Source organism: Panthera pardus, unplaced genomic scaffold (assembly GCF_024362965.1).
Source record: "Panthera pardus isolate Hobbes unplaced genomic scaffold, ASM2436296v1 HiC_scaffold_24, whole genome shotgun sequence".
Classification (NCBI taxonomy): Eukaryota; Metazoa; Chordata; class Mammalia; order Carnivora; family Felidae; genus Panthera; species Panthera pardus.
In genome coordinates, this window is record NW_026526810.1 from 45,197,765 (window position 1) to 45,218,177 (window position 20,413).

At 38.3% G+C, this 20,413-nt stretch overlaps 1 protein-coding gene across 4 annotated transcripts in view; it reads left to right on the forward strand.

Annotated features, from left to right (window-relative positions):
- The first annotated feature begins 4,280 nt into the window (after positions 1-4,280).
- Positions 4,281-20,413, forward strand: part of DMXL2 (Dmx like 2) — a 151,387-nt gene continuing 135,254 nt past the window's right edge. For all 4 annotated transcript variants that reach the window (XM_053889065.1, XM_019442122.2, XM_053889066.1 and 1 more), the window contains exon 1: positions 4,281-4,389. In XM_053889065.1, the coding sequence (XP_053745040.1) occupies positions 4,303-4,389 (87 nt within the window). In that variant the 5' untranslated portion in view covers positions 4,281-4,302. The remainder of the gene's footprint in view (positions 4,390-20,413) is intronic.

Consider the following 20,413-nt stretch of genomic DNA (forward strand, 5'->3'; position numbering starts at 1 on the left):
AATTAAAATGTGGTGGGTGGGCTACTAAGGAAACTTGCCTGGAAGGAGTTTTGGTTGGTTGGATTGGACAACAAAAGGTTTGGGTGTAATTCCAGGAGACTTAGTCAGTTGCATCCCTGAAATGTTGCTATCAAGAAGTCATTTAAAGGATTCAAGAGGGTAGAGAGGAACAAGTAGACGCAGGCTTCAGATTTTGAGTTGATACCAAAAGGAAGAAGGAAGAGGTTTACAGTTTTACAACTGTGCAATGGGTCAAAACTTCACGGAATGCTGTAAAACAAGAGCCAATTGTGAAATGGTTTAAATAATATGGAGTTAGTAATGTTCTTGACAATATCAGCATAGTTTATTGTTTGATGATGGTTTTGACTCAGTTTCTATGCAGTGAAAGTTGAAGATTAAGAGATTCTTCTAGAATCTAGTAATAGCAATGGCTTTAAAGCTTTGAAAATATTTCTCTGATTCTCTGAGGGTGAAGATCAAAATCTTCACAATGTTCATTTCTTGTTATGCAGGTATTATTCACTAAAATACTAGCCTCTGTAACACATATTGAATTTTTCCCTGCTAGTCAAAGTGCATTATTATTTAATAAAATACTTGCCTTAACCCTAAGTATGAGCATGATGTTGAAATTTCTTCAAATTTATTATTTTACTGTATGTTTTGTTCTGGTTTTTACTGAAATGTTTGTCTATATGTATTAAACCTTCTTATAAAAATTTATTTAAATTTGTTTTATTTAACCCTGCTTGCTTTATACCAATATATACTGATATGTGCTACATATATATATATGTATATATATATACACACACACACATATAAGACATATATACACATATATGCACACACACATATATATATATAAGAATTCTCTCAAATTTATTTGATACTGTGGCATACTTTTCAGTTGCTAGTACTAAGACATAGCACCAGTTTTTGCCTTCATGATACTTCAAGTATAACGTTGGTCTTCATTAAATGAATATTTTTGTGTGTGTTTTGTTGTCTACTATATTTTCACCATTTTTTTTAGCTATGTGACTTAGTTCCTTTATTCATGTTTGTGGTATATAATTAAATATACAAAATCTGTGATTCCCTAGAACTTAGTATACTACACTACACTATATATGTAGTACTTTCCTCCACAAAACTACTGTAAAATATTTTAAACACTTTCATAAACACAAATAAATATGTGTACAATGAAAGGTACTTATCTACCCCATAAATTTTTCTTGCAAGACTGGGTGCTCTTATTCAAATCTTGACTTTCAGCAAATAAAGTAGAGTTGACCCTTAAACAATGGGTTTGAAATGTGCAGGTCCACTTATACACAGAATTTTTTTGATACAGTTCAGTATAGTAGATGTATTTCTCCTTACGATTTTCTTAAAAACACCTTTTTTTCTCTAGCTTACTTTATTGTAATGCATATAACATACAAAATATGTGTTAATAAACTTTTTTTGTTATCTGTAAGGCTTCCTGTCAATAGTAGTCTATTAGTAAAGTTTGGGGAGAGTCAAAAGTAATATGTGGATTTTTTACTGCACTGGGGGTTGACTCCCCTAACCCCTGCATTGCTCAAGGATCAGCTGTGCTATGATTCAGGTGCTGGGAAACAGAGAAAATAAGATCAATTGATCCTGACATAAAATATCTAAGACTCTAGTTGAAGAAACGGACACAAAACAATAAGTGATATATATGTGTGCTTCAAGAGGAGGAAGCCTAAAGTATTGGGGGGGGGGGATAAGGAAGGCTTTACTGAATAGGTGACTTTTTAAAAATTTTTAAAAATGTTTTATTTATTTTTGAGAGAGAGACAGGGTGTGAGCGAGGGAGGGGCAGAGAAAGAGAGGGAGACAAAGAATCTGAAGCAGGCTCCAGGCTCTGAGCGTTCAGCCCAGAACCCAACGATTCGGGGCTTGAACTTGTGGGGCGTGAACCACAAGATCATGACCTGAGCTAAAGTCGGGTGCTTAACAGACTGAGTGAGCCACCCAGGTGCCCCTAATAGGTGACTTTTAAACTAAACTGTGGTTTATAGGGTCAATAAGAGGAAGGGCATTCCAGACAAAGCAAAGAGCATGAACCAAGACAAGCATAAAAGAACATAGTATGCTCTGAAAACAGCAAATAGCTCAGTGGAGCTGGAGAATAGTGGATGTGAAGGAATATCCTGAGATAAAACAGGAAGATTCCACAGAAGCCAGAATGAATGGGTTTGTCAGCCAAACTAAGGAGGTTAGACTTTAACCAGCAAGGGGTGGAGATTTTAAGTGGAGGAATTTTTTCCTTTAAAAAGGTTTCTCTGGCTGCATTGTGTTGGAGAGCAAAGAAATGGAAGGCAGTCAAACTAGTTAGGAAGCCATTATGGCAATTGAATGAGAAAAGATGAGGTCAGAAATGAAAGTAAATAGCAGTGGGGAATGCCCAGGGTCATGAATTAGGGACCTCGGCATGGGACCCTTAGGTATGGGCAGGAGCAGGAGGAGCCCAAAGTGGCTCTGTGGTTTCTAGTCTGGGTGACTGGAGGAAGTTATGCCACTAAATGAAAAATAAAAGGGAAATGCCCTAGGTTGCTGGGAACTATCTTTGACTCCTCCTTCTCTTTTCCAGGAAACACACTACCAATCTCTGCCAGGCCTTTGCCTCCTATCTTCACACCCCTCTCCTATCCCCCACCCCACTTCTAATTATTTTTCACAGTGCTACAAAGTCATCTTCCTAAAGCAGCTCTGACTGTAGAAATTTCTGCGCAGAAACATTTGATGGAGTCCCCACTGCATTCAGAATGAAATCTAAACTTTTCTTAAGGGAGCATTCAAGACGTCCTTGTTCAGGCAGGCCACAAGCTACCTCTTGGATACCCTTATGTTGCTAAGTATCATTTCCTTTCCCCACTCTATATATCATCTGCCCCAAACATTAATCTTTGTTCTCTAATACATCCTGTCATTTTATACCTCTAGATCACGCTATTTTCTCTATTTGAATGCAGTTTCTTGTCCATTCCAACCTGCCAAAATTCTACCCAGAATTTACGTCACTGTCTCTGTAACACTTTACTCATTCATCCCTAGTCAGAAGTATTCTTCCTTTTCAGTGGTCCATAAACTATTGTGTCTCAATCCCAACACTTTGGGCATTCTGCCTTTTTAGATAGTTGTGTCTTGGAATCCCTTCTATTCCCTTGCCCATACCTTTACACAGTATAGGTTCAAAAATTGGTGATGAATTTACCTGGAGCAGGGATCTGATTCCTGTATCAACCACCCAAAGTTTAGCATACAGTGGAAAAATCAGGTGATTCTGTGAATCCATGACAGCACGCACGAAAAAGAGTCTAGAGGATTCACCTGTCTCTAGGGGGCCCTTTCGCTATCTAGAACATCCGTGACAAAAGGTGGGAGCAAAATAATTTGCTGTCAGGAGAGTACGGCTTCTCCAATAAGTTGCAAGATGCCTTTATTGTTTATGTAAAATTAAATACCTTACGTACTTAAGTGTAAAAAAGCCCTACAGGATCTAAGATTTTCCGAGGTGGAATTTCCCGGTGACAGGCGTCCTCCTGAGGTCAATTGCCCAGACCATCACACAGTGTACCAGGGAGTGGATTAAACACAGAGGCGTGTCCCCAGAGAACTGCTGCGTGGCCCTGAGCGGCCTCTGCTCCGCCCCGCCCCCATTGGCCGCAGCCGGGAGGCTCCGAGGGAACTCCCGCAGGTCTGCGCGCGCAATCCCGAGACAAGGGTCCACGCGGCGCGCGCAATTGCCCTGGAAACCACTGCGCGCGCACGCGCAAATGCGCGGCGGGGAGCGGGACTGAGCTAAAAGCCTAGCAGCGGGAGGAGGGGTTTGCCCTCCCACTCTACTGTGGCTCCCTTGGGGGTGGGCGCGCGAACCGCCCTTCTCTCTCGGGCGGAGCGTCCTTTCCGGCACGCTCCCGGCTCACGCGCTACCTCGGCACCACCCCCCCCCCCCCCACTCCCGCCCCCGCCCCCGCCGTACACGCACCCTTGCGCTCCTCCCGCATTTGTGCGCCGGTGCAGCAGGCAGTGGGAGCATCCGGGCATTTTCGCAGCCGAGCGGCGATCCGGGCGGCGGCAGCGGTCGAGGAGCTCCCATGGCAGGGACGAAGAAGGGGGAAGGCAAGAGGGGGGCGAGGCGTTAAGCCGGAGCCGCCGCCGGGTGGGTCCCCAGGGAGGCGGAGGGGGAAGCGCTCTCGCAGCCGGGCGCGTGGCTCGTCGCTCCTCTCGCGCAATCCCTTGGCAGCCCAGGCTTCGGAGATGCATCTGCATCAGGTCCTCACCGGGGCTGTCAACCCTGGAGACAACTGCTACTCTGTGGGCAGCGTCGGGGATGTCCCCTTCACGGTGAGCGGCGTCCGGGTACTCGAGAGGGAAAGACCGGGGGTTGAGAGCCCCTGTCCCGGCCCACGCCTCCCAGGGGAGGCTGTGAGGTGGTGGTGGGCCCCAGTTGCGCCCCCTTTGCAGCCCAATTTCGGGGGGCGGGCGTGGGACTGTGAATCCCTGGGCTGGTGTAGGAAATTACCCGTCAGGGGAAAGGATTAGGAATCCACCGCGCCGTCTGCCCTCAGCAGACGGGCCCCCAGGGGTGACTGGACTAGAAGGTTCCTCTCCTAGGGCGGCCCCGGGTCTGCGGTGGAGGAAGATGGTTGCAGTAGCGGAAACCCCAGAGTGTCCTTTTCGCACCTGCTCTCGGCGTGGAGGCGAAGACTTGGTCTTGTCTCGGAGCATGAAGGCGATGCTGCACCTGGCTCCCCTTGCCCGCCTGTGGCTTTAAACCTGATACGACCTGATCTTCTGTATCTCCTGATATGCAGAATCTTAATTCGAACAAGGAAATAGGGCATTTCATTCTTTGCCCCCGAAAAAAATCTAAATGGAAGGGTTAGAGTGACAGTGGCTTGGAGAGCTTTTTATCACGAGATCAGTTTGGTAACCTTCCTAGGTAATATATAATCCGTTTGCAAGGTAGGCTGGTTTATTTGTTTTTAAACTAAGGCAATGAGAAAATTTTATAACTGTTTTTTTTGTTTGTGCGGGTAAAGTGTGTGTAAACAATAATGTATTCGAACATCTTTAATATCTCGATGGAAAAGACATGTTTTCTCAATGAGCTTGGACCATCAGTCCTTTTGGAGAATGGATGTTGTTATTACAGCTAATTCTGACTAAGCCCTAGAACCTCTTTTTACCCATAGACAGACTTCCAGGGATCAAAACAAGTTCCTTTTCTTTATTAAATTTATTCAGGATCCTTCTTTGAAGACACTGTAGTCATAAGATCTTGATCAAATACACATTGTTATTGATAACTTGTGCTTGATAAAATTGGAAATAGCTTAATGGTATGTTTTTTACACAAGGAAAACACTTTGATGTCTGCTTTCCAATAGCATGTGTTTAAAGCTGCAGAAATAAGAAAAGCTCCAGCAAAACTGCAGAATCATTATGTAGCACAGTGCATTCTGGAACAGAATTTATCTATCGTTACGATACATTAAAAATAACCCCATAAGATTGCCTTTTGGCCATTTTAATTTTTAAATGTAATCAACTTTGCTTTGTTTCAGTTTAGAATGAACCTTTATGGATATAATTTGGCTGACTTATTTTGTTACACATGACCTATCAGTGGTGTCATCTGTGTTTTGTATCTAAAAATCTGTGTAGAATTGAGCTGGACTTCAAGTGTATAGAGACAGTTTGGGGCATCGAGAGAGGAAATTCCCCTCTCCCCAGTTCTGTAGGTGGGGAGAAAGTTCCCTAGCCTTAGAAGAGTAGGCTTCCTTCATCGAGAAATCTGGAGCCTTGGATTATAGGGTATTTCCACACTATCATGGTGGTGGTAGTTTTCTGTTTCCACCTAAGTGGAGCAGTGTCTCTGTGGGAACAGTGAAAAGAGCTAAAGAGGTTCAGATGCAGTCTGGAAAAGCCAGTGCAAGAACTGTCAGCATTGCACAGGTGTGGTTATGATGTAGGCCACCCATGACCAGGACCTTGAGATCATTTTCAAGTCTTTTACCACCTCCCTAATTCAACCTGTCACCAAGGGTGGCTGACTCCTTACAGTGTCTATCAGATTTATCCCTTTTCATCTTCTTAGTTACCATCTTATTGTAGTACTTAAATTGTATTACTTAAAATAAACACTTGTAAACTGGTTTTCCTGACACTCCTCTCTGATAAGTTCATCCTCCACACAGCTGCTGGGATAATTTTCTTCAAATACCATTTCACCATATCATTTTTGGCTCAAGAATATTAAGAGTTCCTGTTAGATGTGTTATGAGATTTCAACTTGTCAGATATTCTTTTGTCATCTTTGACTTTATTTTTGATTATATGTACTCCTCACCTTGGCCCCTCTGCTGTAGACCTACTAATCTTACTCTGCCCTGCGTTTTTATGTTGCAATACAAGAACCCTTTTTATTTTCCTAAATATAACTCAAAATTTACTTCTAGGAGTAAGCCTAGGAGCCTGCCTAGGAGTCTGATTATTTTGGTACTTTGGCATTTACAGACACATGCTGCACACCATATCATTTTAATATCTTAGTTTTGAATGAACTGATCCAGTTATAATTTCATCATGAAGTACAAATGACCTTTTGGACTCTAAGAAGAACAGATTTGCTTAAAAAAAATTGAGAACAAGCTGTTTTCACGTACTCTAGAATCAACTAACAATCAACTGAATGCCTACATTAGTATAGTAAAAATAAACAATAAAAAAACAAGAGTAAAGCTCTTTTACATAGAGTGTGCCATTTGCTTTGTATAGCAGTCAGATGAAAAACTTTAGTTCTGGGTCAGATGACTAAAAAGGGGACTGGCCAGGACTGGAATGGAGGTCCTGTGACTTCTCATCTGGAAGGATTTTCTCTGTAGTATGTTTCTTTCCTATCAGAGTACTTGCTTTGAAGGGTATGTGTATGTTTGAAAGGCACAAACGTGGCCAATGTGGAAAGAAAGACTGTCTTGCAAGTAGACAGTGGGTTTTAACTAATGATATCTTTGATGATAACCTGAGGATCTTTTCGAAATAGAGTAGATCATTTATTTCAGAGTTTACAAACTACAAGTTTTTAAAAAAGAATTGTTCTAAAAGAATTTTGAAGTGTTCGTAACATTGTAGTTGAAAAACAGTGTGTTATATATATTGCACTGTGCGTGGTGGGTAGTGGGTGGTGTGATCAACTGGGTTGTGAATGACTGCTCATGTCACCATGGCCCAATCTGTGCTATGTTGTCATGGTGGTGCAGTTTGTAGTGGACAGTCCCAGTGATGTGTGTATCTATAGTGCTAACATGTGCTAGGATGGTTTTTCACTTGTGTTTGGGCAGTTAGTAGTTTTTAAAAGCAATTATGATTTCATAAGTGTGGTTGTATATATTATCTTTTGATCATTCAAGATCTAAGTTCTGGAAATACTGTTATCCTGTAGTAAATCAGGTACCAGCTAGTCCAAGGAGATGATTTTGCCATGTATGAGCTTTGTTGTCTGTATTTGGTCAGTGAGACATTCCCAGCTACCTTCTTATAAGTGAATGTTTTAGAGCTTAATGTAACAGATAGTGTTAATTTTCCTTAATTATGTTTTTATTGCTTTCCTGAAAAATAGTCTTTAGGTTTTTAAAATTTTTTCTGTAAGCATTAAGATATCAATTAAAATAATGATGGTACATGATTATTAATACAGTTTAACTTTTTTTCACATTTTGGCCTTAAGGGGTACAGAGTGTATTTTCAGTTATATAGGGACAGTTGATGTTACTCCAGTCTGATATGAATTCAACACACTAATCAAAGTTTAAAAAAATTAGTCATTTTCACTCCCTACCAGGGTCATATACTGGTAGAGATTAAAAATGATATACATAATTATAATGTAAGGCAGATGAAAGAGATCACATATAGTTGGGAAGATAAAAGATTTCATGTTAAGATTGACAGTTGTAAAGACAGAAAGGTATTAGGCCTTTTTGAATGGCAAGAACAACAAAAGCCAAGGAATGGTGTGATATAACAGGTAAATTATTGGGTGACTATTCCTTCACAAAACAATTAAAAAAGCCCCCACAAGACTACCTCAGTAAATAAGAAAACACCCTCAGAATGTTGAAAAATATAATTAGCAAATGTTACCTATAGATTTTTAGCTTTTGTTTTTTTTTTTTTCAAGTACCACCAGAAAGTTAGTAATGAATGCAAAAACATTCATTTAAACTTTAGAAGTTACTGTTATATGACCTTTCCCCCCCTGGCATTTAGATATATTTTAATTCTACTGTGGTATAATAACATTCCAGTCCTAGAATTATGTCAACACCAAATTTGGAAAATGATCAGCCTGTTTATATCCATTTAGCAAATGTTTGTTGAGCACATAGGTCTATGAGGCTCTCTGGAGATTAACAGCAACAGCAACATCAAGAGAACAAAAACGCATAGTAGTGATTTCGGGGAGTTTATTGAAGAAGTATGGGAACCTGCTATCTACTTAGAGTTAAGACATGTACTTAACCACAGCTGGCTGGCTGTGTGGTGTTGTGAGGCACTTACATTCTTGTGGGAATTCAAGAATAAGAGATCACATTTGGCCAGGAGAGTGGGGAAGTTGGACAGAAGAGTGCTTTTTTAGCTGGTGGGTTATCAGTGTCTATAACAACTTTTACAGCTATTGACAGCCTGTGCTGATAGTAAAGGGAAAGACAGCAGTCAAGAATTTAGAGTGGAGTTGTTTTCCAAGAAAAGACAGCTGGTTTATTCCTGCAGAGTAGCTTCTTGTTTATGTACATTGATACCTTTCAGAGTTTTTTGTGGGCATGTGTTTGGTGTGAACCTGTAGGTAGATAGGAGGTTATATAAGTTCTTACTTATGTCCCTGTGTAGATTGTTAGTTAGCCTTCCTGCTTATAGCAGGGAGACTCTTAGCAGCTACCCAGAAACTGTGGTACAAGTCCCAAATAATGCCCCCTTAGAAATGAGTGGTCAGAGACCAACAACTTAAGTGACCTTGGATAAAGTATTGAAACTTTTTTTTAGGGTTTTCATCTGTAAAATGAGGTTCTTAAATTAGGTTCTTTTTAAGTATTCAGACCCTGAATGAGCATTGTATGGACTTCTTTAGACATTTGTAAGAGGCGAAAGGGAAAATGGACCAGAACTGTAATGCGGTTGTGGTGAAGTTATAGTCTCTTGTATATTGCCTCTCCACTTATAAGACAGTTGGTCTGACTTTACAGTTAGGGACGTCCTTTCTGGCTCAAGGAATAAGCTACGCAGAGTGTTTATGAAATCGTGTGTCTTCTTTGGGCTCACAGTGGAGAAGATGGCTCTTGTTTATGATTGTACCCTCAGTGGATGGTAGATAATAGTTGCCCCGGACTGTCACAGTGCAATATGAAGTGGGAGATGGGGCCAATGTGATTGTATTCAGGTTTTCGACCCTGTAGATATACTTACTTCTCTACTTTATGTTCTTAGGATTTGAGGTATTTAAAAGATGACTTTTGAAATTACAATCAGTACCTTACCTTGGGTCTTGGGAAGTTTTTAGAACAAATCAAAGTCTCAGTATTTAATTATCAAAAAGAGCACAGGGTGTTGGGTTACAACCGCAGTGGCACAGTGGAAAAACAAGTCATGCCTGACCAATTTAATTTCCTTCTATGACAGAAAGCAAAGCAGTATTTAAAAGGGGATAATGATAGAAAATATCTGTAATTCACATTTAATAAGTCTTTTCAAGCTTGTGGGTTATTTTTTAAAGAAAGTTTGGAAGTCAAATATTTTAATAGAAATGTTAGTGTTTTCAGTCTTTTTGACTTTGTAGAATCCTTTTGTATTACATTTTTGCTCTGAAACCCTAATTCATTATGTAACAGGATATAGAACCTGTTATTGAGGAAGCAGGTGCAACTTACACAGGTGGTATGACTGTATTTTCTTTCTCTTAGATATAGCTCATTGTTACCCTGGGACTTGATGCATATATGTGAACCCAATTGCCTGTGCTTTTTCTTCTCAAAACTTCTCATTTCATGATTGCTAAGGGCTTGTTTAATGCTCTCCTCTCCTCCCATTCTAAGTGCCTGCAAAATAAGATGTTTATCTCCTATCCCTCTGATAGAGAAGTCAGTAGGTATAAAAGGGCCAGTGCATAGAGGGAGACTCCTTTAAACACTAAGTACATGATAAGTTGGTGGAATGATTTGAAAACTATAAATAATACCTTCTTAGATTATCAGTGAAGACATTCCTTTAGGGCCACTTTCTCTAGAAAGTCAGGCTTCTCAGGATTTAATTTAATTTGTACTAAGTCATGATGTCTTCATCCTGTGACTTTAAGAAAAACCGGGGAAGGGCACCTGGGTGGCTCAGTTGGTTTACTTTGAATTTTTCTGTGTAGTTGCATTTCAGGATTGTGTCTTCTAAATATCCTATACTTGGATTTAATTTTTTGTGTTAACTAGAACTTAAAATTTTTCTAATGCTTATTTATTTTTGAAAGAGAGAAAGAGCATGCTCAGGGGAGGGACAGAGAGAGAGAGAGGGAGACACAGAATCTGAAGCAGGCTCCAGCTTCTGAGCTGTTAGCACAGAGTCTGACACGGGACTGGAGCCCATGAACCATGAGATCATGACCTGAGCCAAAGTCAGACGTTTAACCGACTGAGCCACCCAGGCACCCCCGAACTTTTAATTCACTTATATTTAACGTTATTACTGACATATTCATGTTTAACTTTACCATCTCATATTTGTCCCCTTTGCTCTTAGCACCCCTTTTTCTCCTTCCTTCCCTCTTTTGAAATGATTTTGTTTTCATTCCCTTTTTTCCCTGTAGTAGTCCTAAAGTTGTATACTCTGCTTCTATCCTAGAAATTACAACTTGTATTCTTAAATTGCCATTTAACTTGCCAAAGTCTGCTCAGGCATGACAGTCCTTCAGGCAATACAGGGACCCTTTATAACGTTTTTACTCTTTTCCTGCTTATGATCTCTCCTTCAGTGATAAGTCTTCATGTTTATAAATCCTGTAAGATCTTATTATTATTTGACATAGTTGGTGCTTATTTACATTTACCTATGTATTTATTATCACTTTATTCTTTATTCCCTCCTGTGTCTTTCACATTCCATTTGGGATCATTTTCTTTCTTCCTGGAGAGGCTTCTATAGAATTTCCTTTGGTGTGGATCTGTTGGTGTTGTAATGTCATCTTTTGTTTGCATGAACATGTCTTCATTTTGTTTCATTCTTGGAAGGTATTTTTGCTAGGTAGAGAATGACAGTATTTTCTTTTCAGCACCGTAAAGATGTCAGTCCTTTGTCTTCTGGCCTCTGATGTTTCTGATGAGAAGTCGGCTACCAGCCTACTGCTTCTTTAAAAGTTGTATTTTTCCTCTAGCTTCTTTTAGATTTTTTTGTCTTTCTGAAGTTTTACTATGTTGTGTCATAGTAAAATCTTGTGAATGTGTCAATCCTGTTTGCGACTTTTGAGATTTTTGAATCGTGAATTGATGTATTTTATCAAATCTGGAAAAATTTCAGGTAATATCTGTTTAAAAATTGCCTCTTCCCCATTGACCTTATGAGAGTAATATATCAAACATATATTGGACCTAATCACTTTATTTCTATATCTAATATCCTTTCTCTTCTGTTTTCTTTTTTATCCTTCTTTGTGGCATTCTGGATGGTTTCTTCTAATCCATTTGCTAATCCTATTTCAGTCATGTCTAATTTGCTTTATTGCAGTTACTGCACTGACTAGTACTAGGTTTTATTTGTTTTTGTAATGTCCTATAAGATGGAGCAAATTTCCTTCTATTCCATTTTTGCTGGAAATTTTTATCATGAAGGGATCTTGAATATTGTCATATGTTTTTCCTTCACTGATTAATATGATCATGTGATTTTTCTTCTTTAGACTGTTCATATGGTGGATTACATTGATTTTTGTGAATTGAATTAGCTTTGTATTACTTGTATATTATCCTTTTTCTTTATGGCTAGATTCAGTTTGCTAGTATTTTATTGAGGCTTTTTGCATCTTTGTTCATTAAAGATATTGATCTATAGTTCCCCCACCCCCCACCCCCTTGTATTGTTTTTGTTTGGTTTGGTATCATTGTACTGCTGATTTCATAAGATGAGTTTGGAGGTATTCATTTTCTATTTTCTGTCAGGGGTCACGTAGAGTTGTTGTCATTTATTCTTTAAATCTACTAAAATTTCTTTAACAGTTAAAGGACTATTCAGGTAATATATTTCATCTTGGGTGAGTTTTTGTAGTTTCTTGTTTTAGAGGAATTAGCGTTTTTGATCCATTTCTTTGTCATATTTATGTGTATAGAATTGTTTATAGTGTTTTAGTATTACCTCTTTAATGTGTGCAAGATTAGTGCTGGTATTCCTTCCTTTATTTCTCATATTCATAATTTGTTTCTTCTCGCTTTTTCTTTGTCTTCCTGGAGGTTTATGCATTTTATTGTTCTTTTTCAAAGAACCAGATTTTTTAAAAGTTTATTTATTTAGTAATCTCTACACCCATGTGGGGCTTGAGCTCACAACCCTAAGATCAAGAGTCACATGCTCTTCTGACTGAGCCAGTCAGGCCCCCCTCAAAGAACCAGATTTTTATTTTATTCATATTTTCTATTATTTTTCTCTTGTCATTTTCATTGATTTCTGCTCTTTGTTATTTCCTTTCTTCAGCATGCTTTGAATTTGTTTTGCTTTCCTTTTCTAATTGATTAAGATGGAAGCTTAGATTACTGATTTGAGAGTGTTCACCTGTACCTCTTCAAGCATTTTATTGTAGCCACTTTAATGTTTTTTTTTTTTTTTTTGATAATTTTAACATCTAGGTGTGTTGATTGTTTTTTTCCTTTACCTTGTGAGTTGAGATTCTCTTAGTTCTTTGTATTGCTGAGTAATTTTGGATTGTAACCTGGACTTTTACTTATTTTTAAAGTTTATTTATTTATTTTGACAGAGACAGCGAGCTGGAGGGGGCAGAGGGAGAGGAGAACTCCCAAGTAGGCTCTGCACACGTGGTCAGCGCAGAACTCAATGCAGGGCTCAAACCCATGAAACTGTGAGATCATGACCTGAGCTGAAATCAAGAGTGGGGCACTCAACTGACTGAGCCACCCAGGCACCCCTGTAAACTGGACTTTTAAAAACATTAAATTATGAAACTCTGGATCTTGTGTAAATCCTACAGAGAATGCTGATATTTTTGTTTTAGCAGACAGTCTACTTGTTTGGATTTAGGCTGGAAGTTCTCACACCAGCCTTCTATGGGTTGTTGTTTCAATGTCAGTTCCATTTTTAAAGCCTTTGAGTCCCAGTAAGATATATCCTGTGTATGTTCCTCCTAGTGGCCAGTAAAGGACCTGGTCAGTGGCCTTTCCTGTAGTTCAGTTCTCAGAGGTTTTTGCTCTTCTTTTTAAGGTGTGATCTATGCATGTGTAGCCTGGGATGGAGCCCAGGAGTTTATAAACAAAGTTTATTGGATCGTTGTTCTGAGCTCTTCCTTTTCTGTGGTTTCCCTAGCACTTTCTGGTTTCTAGGGCTCCCCTTTGTGGTTCCCTAGCTGCAGAGTTGAGACTTTAGTTACTCTGCACTATACTCCCTGGGTGTGTACCTGTGTTCAGTGCCAAGTAGCAGTACGATAGGGAAAGAAAAAAAGCAGTGGGGGTTCACCTCACTTTCTTGGAATCATAGCTCCTTTTATGGGAGCTGTGGGATTGCTTGGGGGCTGGAATGTGAGAAAATGGAGAAAGGAAAGGATAAATGGAGAATTCTCCATTCCTTTCTTTGAAAACTAAGACTATTTTTCCCACTTCTTCAGCCAAAAATAAATGGTTTCTCTTGGAGCTCTCTGTTTTTGCTTCTTGGTTTTGTACTAACTTTAGTTAAACTCAGTGCTGGTATGGTAGACTTCAAATTTTGATCTTTTTTCGTAGTTCACCTGCTACCATTTACTTTTCAGAGTCCTCAAATAGCAGCTTCATGCATTCTGTTCATGTTTTATGGCTACATTCAGTGGGAGAGACATAATTTATTGTGGTTCTATTTAGAACTGGAACTATGATACTATTTTTCATGCCATTAAAAAATATCAGGGACCTAGCAGTAAGTCTAATGATGCATGTAGAACACTTCTATGGTCAAAATTTGTAAAACTTTAGAGAGATAAATTCCATATTTATGGACTGGAAGATTCATTACTGTAAATTTATCAATTCTTTCCAAATGTATTCATAGCTTTGATATATTGCCAGTCAAAATCTTACGAGGATTCTGTGGAATTTGACAGAATGATTCTAAATTTTACAGGAATAGGTGGGGCCAGGAATAGATAAGGCAGTCTTAAAGAACAGTCAAATGAGAGGACTGCTTTGTCCAGCTCAAGACTTGAAAGTCGTGAACATCAAGATGGTGTGGTAGCCTCCTCAGAACAAATACATCAGAGTAATAAAACAGAACACCAGAAACAGACTCACACATTTATTCATGTTTGATTTATGTCAAGGATGACATGGTAGAGCAGTACAGAATGATTGATCTTTTTGTGGGACATCTTATCTATATAGGAAAGAAATAAAACTTGGCCCCTGTGTCATCCCATTTACAAAAAAAAAAAAAAAAAAAGAACTCCAGGCAGATTACAGATGTAGGTATGAAATACGCAATGATAAAGATTTTAGAAGGAATATAGAAAATTTATTGCTGTTGAGTTGTATAAGTTCTTTATATATTTTGGATATTAATACCTTGTCAGATATATCATTTGCAAATCTTTTACTTAGCAGGTTGTCCTTTTGTTTTGTTGACGGTTTCCTTTGCTGTGCATAAGCCTTTTATTTTGATGTAGTTCAATAGTTTATTTTTGTTTTTGTTTCCCTTACCTTAGGAGAGAGATTTTTTAAAATGTTGCTAAGGCAGGGGCGCCTGGGTGGCTCAGTTGGTTATGTGTCCGACTCTTGATTTTTGCTCAGGACATGATCTCACAATTTTGTGAGCTCAAGCCTCACATTGGGCTCTGTGCTGACAGTGTGGAGCCTGCTTGGGATTCTCTCCATTTTTCCCCCTCTGTCTACCTCTCAGCCACTCACACTGTCTCTCTGTCTCTCACAAAATAAATAAACTTAAAAAAAAGTTGCTAAGGCTGATGTCAAAGAAATTACTGCTTAATGTTCTTTTCTAGGCTTTGATGGTATCAGGTATCACATTTAGGTCTTTAACCCTTTTGAGTTTATTTTTGTGTATTGTGTGAAAAAGTGGTCTTGGTTTCCTTCTTTTGCATCTAGTTGTCCCATTTTCTAAATACCATTTGTTGAAGAGACTGTCTTCCCCATTGTATATTCTTGCCTTCTTTGTCGTAGATTAATTGAGCATATAAGTGTGGGTTTATTTTTGGGCTTCCTATTCTGTTTCATTGATCTATGTGCCTGTTTTTGTGCCAGTACCATACTGTTTTGATTACTATACCTTTGTAGTATATCTTGAAATCTGGGATTGTGATACTTCCAGATTTTTTCTTCTTCAAGATTGTTTTGACTATTTGGGGTCTTTCCATATACATTTTAGAATTATTCTAGTTCTGTGAAATATGTTGTTGATATTTTGATAGGGATTACATTGAATCTGTAGATTGCTTTGGGTGGTATAGACATTTTAACAATATTAATTCTTCTAATCCATGAGCATGGAGTATATTTCTATTTATTTGTGTCATCTCCAATTTTTTTCAACAGTGTTTTATAGTTTTCAGAGTACAGGTCTTTTAACTTGGTTAGATTATTCCTAGGTATTTTATTGTCTTTGGTACACTTGTAAATGGGGTTGTTTCCTTAATTTCCCTTTCTACTACCTAGTGTATAGAAACAGAACTATGATAATTCTGGGTATTAATTTTATGTTCTGTAATTTTACTGAATTTATTTACCATTTCTAATAACTTAAAGAGTTCCTATTCGCCCAATCAGGGACAATTAGAGCATAGAGATAAGTGACAATAATAGATTATAACCCTTTGTATGAGGTAAGAATCCATGACCCTTACTAATATAAATAAGTACAGAAATAAATAAAGAAAACTCTTCCTTACAGAAGAAAGCCAGCTAATAACTTTCTTTCTTTCTTTCTTTTTTTTTTTTTTTTTGAGAGACAGAGCATGAGCAGGGAAGGGGCAGGGAGAGAGGGATACACAGAATCTAAAGCAGGCTCCAGGCTCTGAGCTGTCAGTACAGAGCCTGATGCAGGGCTTGAACCCACAAAGGCGAGGTTATGACCTGAGCCGAAGTCGGACATTCAACTGACTGAGTCACCCAGGTGCCCCATAAAGCCAACTAACAAATAATGAAATGACAGAATTAGATAATTGCCATTTGGCAACCATCTTAGTAGTAACTTTAGGCAAGAAATGTCCGGTAGATACTAAAACTAGTGGGTAAATTTTGATAAGTCACAAGTTATTTACATAGCCTCAAAATATCTTTCTACAAGGTACTTATTAATTATAAAGGAAAAAATAATTTTATAGAGGAGAAACCTGGCAGACACCACCTTTATCAACTGATCAAAGTTAACTGCCAGGAATGGGGTAAATTGACAATTGTGCCTCTTGAAAAAATGCAATGAGAAGAACACTGTGATGTTTCTGTGATAATCCTCAGAATCTAATCATGAGGAAACATCAGACAAACTAACTTTTGAGACATTTTACAAAATCTTTCCTAGAAAGCTTTAAATTTACTTGACCCAGATCTGTCAAAGGAGTCACTATCCATGGTAGTTGTAGCCTTATGAAATGCATTTTTCTTTTTTTTTTTAAATCAAAATATGTTTATTACAGGAATATAATTTAGTGATTCATCACTTACATATAATACCCAGTGGTCATCCGAACTGAAATGTATTTCTTAAATAATGGGACTTGAAAGTTGAAATTACTCCTTGACCCATGGGCTGCAGAATAGATGTTGTGGGAGAAGGCATGAAAATAACACCAATCTCATTGTACTTCTTTGTCACAGCTCCAGGATGACCAGGTGTGTTGACAGTGAGCAGTAATATTTTGAAAGGAATCTTTTTTTTTCTGAGCAGTAAGACTCAACAGTGAGCTTAAAATGTACAGTGAACCATGTTGTAAGCAGATGTGCTGTCATCCAAACTGTGTTGTTCCATTGGTAAAGCAGAGGCAAAGTATATTGAACATCATTTTTTGAGAAATATAATTTATTGTCAAATTGGCTTACATACAATGCCCATAGATTGAGCATCATTTTTAAGGGCCCTAGGATTTTCAGAATAGTTGAGTATTGGCTTCAGCTTAAGTCACCAGCTACATCAGCCCCTAACAAGAGAGTCAGCCTATCCTTTGAACCCTTGAAGCCAGGCATTGACTTCTCCTCTGTAGCTATGAAAGTCCTAGATGGCATCTTCTTCCAACATAAGGCTCTTTTATCTACTTTGAAAATTTGTTGCTTGGTATAGCCATCTTCATTAATTATTTTAGCTAGATCTTATGGATGATTTGCTGCAACTTCTACATCATTACTTGCATGGTTTGCCTTTTATGTCATGGAGGTGGCTTCTTTCCTTAAACCTCATGACTCAACCTCTGCTAGCTTCAAACTTTTCTTCTGAAGCTTCTCAACTTTCATAGAATTAAAGTAGGGACCTTCCCTTCGATTAGGCTTTGGCTCAAGGGAAGGTTATGGCTGGTTTGATCTTCTGTCTAGACCACTAAAACTTTATGTCAGCAGTAAGGCTGTTTCACTTCCTTATCATTTCGGGTGTTCACTGGAGAAGCGCTTGTAGTTTCCTTCAAGAACTCTTCCTTTGCATTCACAACTTGGCCAGCTGTTTGACACAAGAGGCCTAGATTTTGGACTATCTTAACTCTAGACATGCCTTTTTTTTTTTTTTTTTTTTTTTTTAACTAAGCTTAATCTTTTCTAGTTTTTGATTTTAAGTGAGAGACATGCAGGGCTCCCTGGGTGGCTCAGTCAGTTAAGCATCTGACTCTTGATTTTGGCTCAGGTCGTGATCTTACCATTCCTGAGATTGAGCCCTGCCTCAAGCTTTTGTGCTGACAGCATGGAGCCTGCTTGGATTCTCTCTCCCCACCTCTCTCTCTGTCTCTCCCCTGCTTGTGTGCATGTGCACCTGGCTGCATACTCACTCGCTCTGTCTGAATAAATAAATAAATACGTTAAAAAAAAAAAAAAAAGGAGACACATGCAACTCTTTCATTTGAACACTTAGAGGTCATCATAGGGTTATTCATTGGCCTATTTTTAAATATTGTGTCTCAGGGAATAGGGAGGCTCAAGGAGTGGGGTGGGGGGAATGGCTGGTCAGTGGAGCATTCAGAACACATACAACGTTTATTAAGTGTGCCGTCTTCTATGGGTATGGTTTGTGGTACTCCCAAACAATTACAATAATAACATTAAAGATCACTGATAAAAGGTCACATACCAAATATAATCATGAAAAAGTTTGAAATATTGTGAGAATTGCCAAATGTGACACAGCTACAAGTGAGCAAATGCTCTTGGAAAAATGGCACTGATAGACTGCTTGATGCAGGGTTGCCACAAGCCTTCAATTTGTAAAAACACAGTGTCTATGAAGTACAGTAAGCAAAGCATAAAAAAGGGAGGTATGCCTGACATATTCTAGGTCCCAAAGAATCACATATGACTATTTTAGTAACTGTATCTCTTGTATACATCCTGTTTTGCTAGCTTTCCAGTCTGTCCTCCTCATTGCATTCTCTACTCTAATTCTATAATCTAATCATAGCCAATTCCACATTTTCTTTGAAGCCCTGTTCTATGCAGTCCCAATCTTTGTATCAGTATTGGTTTTAGCACAAGGGACAGAGGAACTGAAGTAAAAGCTAGGTTTATTTCAGGATACACAAAGAACTTAGGAGGTGCAATTGGGCTTCAGGGTTATTGGAACTAAAAAGCTGGTAGAATCAAGACTGCCTTCTCTTAGGGATTTTATGTACTTGTTTTTTTCATGAGTTTTTTGTTTTTAGATACCCGATCCATTTACTTTTTAAACTGGTGGTTTCAGTTTCAAATTGCTGACTTATCCCTGAACATGTATGACTTGTCTGCTTAGCTCTTCCTTCTAACTCTGGGTCTTATGGTTTGAATTCCTGAGTGGACTTTGCCTGGCTTAGCCCATCTCTTTCATCTGGCTGATAGCTACTGGTCATTAGTCTGGACCATCCTCACATCCTGTCAGCTGTGAGTAGGGGAAAGAGTTACAACACAAAGACCATTTAGCTGGGTTTCTATGTAAAATAGTGCACACTGGATTATTTAATCTTTTTATCAGGACTTTTTGAAGCAAATTTGTGCACTCATAGAATTACAGCTTAAAAATTGAAAGGAGTCTCAGAAGTGATCTAGTCACAATCTTTCATTTGACTGATAAAGGAAATATTACAGAGAGATTGTTATAGTTAGTATTAATACCTCTGGATTCTCAGGAATATGTTCTTTCCATCATATTGATGGTATTGTATCGAGAGTTTAATTATAATTTAATATTTTAATCAATTATTTGGGAAATGATTTTTGGAACACTGTCAGGACCATCTCCCTCAAAATATCAGTATTTAGGTTAACTGAATATCTGGAAATTTCCAGTAGTTGCAAAATTGGAAGTTGTCAAACATTACGTATTAACATTGGTACATATTAGATAATGTACTGTTAAGGTTCTTTGAAATGTAAAATTTATTAACAAATTAAGGAACAAAATATTGAGTCACTTATTGTCTGTATTTGTAATAATTAAATATAAAAAAATATTGTGTTTCTTTAGAAGTAACCATTTAAAAAAGTAGTATTTTACTACATTATTCTTTGTGAGGCAAAATTGTTATATATCTCAAGCTTTAGAGAACAGATCTGAAGCTGAAAGTTGGGTAGGTTTTTATGCATGTTGGCCAGTCCATGAGACTTACTTTTACCAATACTGCTGTGATTTCCCTTAGAAATTTTTGGTAAGTAATACTTTGAGTGATTTATTCTCAGCACTGACATAAAATAGTTATTTAGAAGAGATGATTTTTGATTTCTACTTCCACACTTACTTTTTAGTGAGAATGCATGCAAGCCGGAGATAGAGCAGTATTTGTAATATTTAATTAGGACAAATTAATTAATTATTGCATATTTCTCTTTTCAAGGTCTCCTTTGCTTATCAGATATTATTGAGCATCAATAAATTTTAAAAAACCCATGTTTTGTTCTGTGTTCAGGGTTATAGAAATAAGTTTAGTTTGTACTGTGGGTATCTGTGTTTCTCTTTAGCTTAGTAT